At 57.3% G+C, this 3,222-nt stretch overlaps 1 protein-coding gene across 1 annotated transcript in view; it reads right to left on the bottom strand.

The window, feature by feature from the left end:
* Positions 1–199, bottom strand: part of TMEM82 (transmembrane protein 82) — a 3,772-nt gene extending 3,573 nt beyond the window's left edge. Inside the window, exon 1 of the mRNA XM_015412577.1 lies at positions 120–199. Within this exon, the coding sequence (XP_015268063.1) occupies positions 120–199 (80 nt within the window). The remainder of the gene's footprint in view (positions 1–119) is intronic.
* Positions 200–3,222: the final 3,023 nt, after the last annotated feature.

Here is a 3,222-nt window from a genome sequence, read left to right as displayed (position 1 = left end):
CGCAGGCCCCCACCAACCCTGCAAGGGAGGACGACGACGGGGAGGAGGGTCAGAGGGAGAGAGGGAGGGAGGGAGGGAGGGGGCGCCCCCGCCTCCCCCCCCCGCCCCGCTCACCTTGCAGGAAGGAGTCCACCAGGCCGCCCCCCCAGGCCAGGCTCGGCCAGGCCGGCAGCCAGGCGCCCAGCAGACTCGTCGCCATGATGGCCTCCCCCCCACCCGACGCCGCCGGGTCCAAAGGGCAGCTGGGCTGGCCCCACCGGCTTCCTGCCGAGGCGCAGCGGCTTCCTGGCCGGCCCAGCGCCCCCGAGCACGTGCAGAGGGCCCCTCCCGTTCCCTGCGCGAGGAGGCCGCAGCAGCCCCTCCGCCCACCTCCCGAGCCGGAACCTCCCCGGGGGAGACCCGCAGAGAAGCCCCCAACCCACCCGACAGCGCGAGGGGAGGAGCCGATGCCGCCGCGCCAAGGAGGGCCGGGGAGAGGGCGCGCCTCGCTTCCCTGGCAGAGCGGGGATTCGAATCCAGGTTACTAGAATCCATGTTGTCGAACTGTTGGGATTCTTTTCGAGTAAGTCAACAGAGTAGTAAGAGACCGAGTCCAAGGTGTGTATTAAAATTTAAAAGTTTACTATAAACCTAACATGGGAAAAAGGTACACAGGATATAAAATAACGAAGAGCTAATATGCCTACATCCTTGCCGCTAAAAGTTAAAAACGGGAAGAGCCGAAATGGCGTCTCCTTCTCTAGTCAGAACAAAGAACGGGAAGAGAAGCCATAAAATGCTAAAATACCTGACACCTTGGTTTCCAATCAGAGTAGCAAACTAGCTCCAAAGTTCCCGGGCATCCTATTGTCTCAACAGATTGGTTACAAACAAACATGTGACTTAACAAACATCATTAACCCTGTAAATACTGAAGTGTTTATGACTTGTAACACCCATCACGAACCCCAGTGCCTACCCCATCCTGGTGCCTTTCCTTAAACATTCCTCCTGAGTTGGCACAATCATTCCCAAGTGATTTCTAGTCTCTCTTCCAAACAAGATAGCTCCAGGTGATCTGCCTATTGGTCTGAAGCAGCTACCTTGAGGCCCCCCCACTGAATGCCCTGGAAGGCAGGTGTTTTATTGCAAAGGAGCTTCAGGAACAGATTGGAAAGGGAAATTGCTGAATTACACGTTATTACAGCACTTGGAACAAAAACCTCCCCAGGACTCAACGGGGATACTGGTTTCTTGTCTCATTACCTTAGCTAACTCATTCAGTCCTCACATACCTATTCTACGAAGAGTCTATATGTATTTTAGAGTGTATTTCTTGTGCCCCAGATCTGCGGAAATCCAAAGGCAAAGGGACCCTTGGCTATTAGATATATAGATACTGAATGTAATACGAGAAATACTGGAATGTTTGGCCGGCAGCACACCCACCCCCCAAAAGATAGGAAAAAATGCTGTTAAGTGACCTCCCCGCCCCAGTCTTCTTCCAACATCTTTGTTGCTTTACAGCTGTTGATCTTATGACCTCAGCTTGTTGTTTGGTTTTGTCTTGCATGACTTAAAACATCTTCCTTCATCGTGTCACGTTGCCGTCTAGAAGTCTGAGCCTCACTTTCCTCCCCGCGTACTTGGGAGAGGGTGGGTGCGCAGGAAGGCCTGCGACAAAGCCGTGTTGGTCTGAAAGGCGCCTGACTGAATTCTGAATCTGACCTTCCCACCAAGGAGATCCCGTCTGGCTGGGGGCGACAGAGAACGGAGATCGAGGCCAGCCAGGCACCCTTCAGACCGACACGGCTTCATTCGCGGGCAGGCCTGCTGGTCAGCCGGACTTTGGGCTGGCCGAGGGGGGTGGTGGTGTCGTTTTATTCTCGCCCGGAGGCGGGGTGGCGGACGTCCAGGCCAACGAAGAGACCGGGCGCGGCCGGCGATCTTTCAGGCTTCCTTTGCCTGCCGTGGCTGCGTTCTCCTCCGAAGGCGGCACCGGAGCCTGGGCCCTGGGCCCGTCCGCAGTCAGCTGTCATAAATCTCCCCCCCCCCCCAAGCGCTGGAGTCAACACAGATTGCATTTTGGCAGTGCCCCCGCTAGATGGCAGCAGGGGCACTCCTCTCACTCCCTTGGCGAGGCCGGCACAGGCCTTCCAGCGTGTTTGGGGCGGTTTCTGCTCCGCTGGCCATTTGCCACTCCTTTTCCATGGGCACGCTGAGCAGAGGCGCTCTGGTGTTGGGCACGGGTGTGCCCCTTGAAGAAGAAATGGGATTTATACCCCACCCTTCACTCGGAGTATCAGAGCGGCTCACAATCTCCTTTCCCTTCCCCTCCCCACAAGACACCGTGAGGTAGGTGGGGCCGAGAGAGCTCTTTCGAGAACTGCTCCTGAGAGAACAGCTCTGAGGGAACTTGTGACTGACCCAAGGTCATCCAGCAGCTGCCTGTGGAGGCAGAGTGGGGAATCAAACCCGGTTCTCCCAGATTAGCGCCCACACTCCTAACCATTACACCAAACCGGCTCATGGCTCTGGCCGAGGGCTCCTGTGGGGCTGCTCTGTTAGCTGCCAATCAGCAGACCGACGGAGTGGGGCAAGTTGCCCATTTGCTGGCTGAGAAGAACCCGCCTCAGCCTGTCAAGGACACGTGCAATGGGGGAGTTCACAAGAGCCTGGCGCTGCCCCTCATCTGCCACCCCACCCCAGTTCTCCCTGCCGGGAAAGGTCAGAGCTTCCACGGGACTTGACTTTACCAGCCTCTCAAGGGTGTAAGCCCCCCCCCCCCCCGAACTAGAACGTCAGGATCCGGCCTCCGTGAGCCTTGCTTTCGTCTCCCCCCGTCCCAGGAGATTTGTGGCCTTTTTAGCGGGGGCTCACAACATACGTGCGGAGAAAGACTGCATCCTTGAGCCGCCTGTCCGTACATCACAAGCCACGCTGTGTCCTCCTCGTGTGGAGGAAAGCAGGCTAAAAAAGTGGCCGAAGAACACTCACTCTGTATTTCACCCCGCCCAGCCAGCTCCTACCCCAAATGTGCTTGCAACCGGGGAAGCTTCCTTGCAGAGGGGCGGGGCTCACAAGGCAGGACCTTCTGGCTCAGGGCTTGCACCCTTCACCACCCTCCTCCCGTGTGAGCTTGTAAACAGGCGGCCCGGCCCCCTCCCCCACAGTGGCACAGAAAGCACCACCTAAAAATACAACAACGCAGAAGAATCTTTATTTGGCTACAGGGAGCCCCCC

This window comes from Gekko japonicus, unplaced genomic scaffold, assembly GCF_001447785.1.
Source record: "Gekko japonicus isolate JY-2015 unplaced genomic scaffold, Gekko_japonicus_V1.1 scaffold131, whole genome shotgun sequence".
Taxonomy (NCBI): Eukaryota; Metazoa; Chordata; class Lepidosauria; order Squamata; family Gekkonidae; genus Gekko; species Gekko japonicus.
This window is presented reverse-complemented; position numbering and strand designations above follow the sequence as displayed.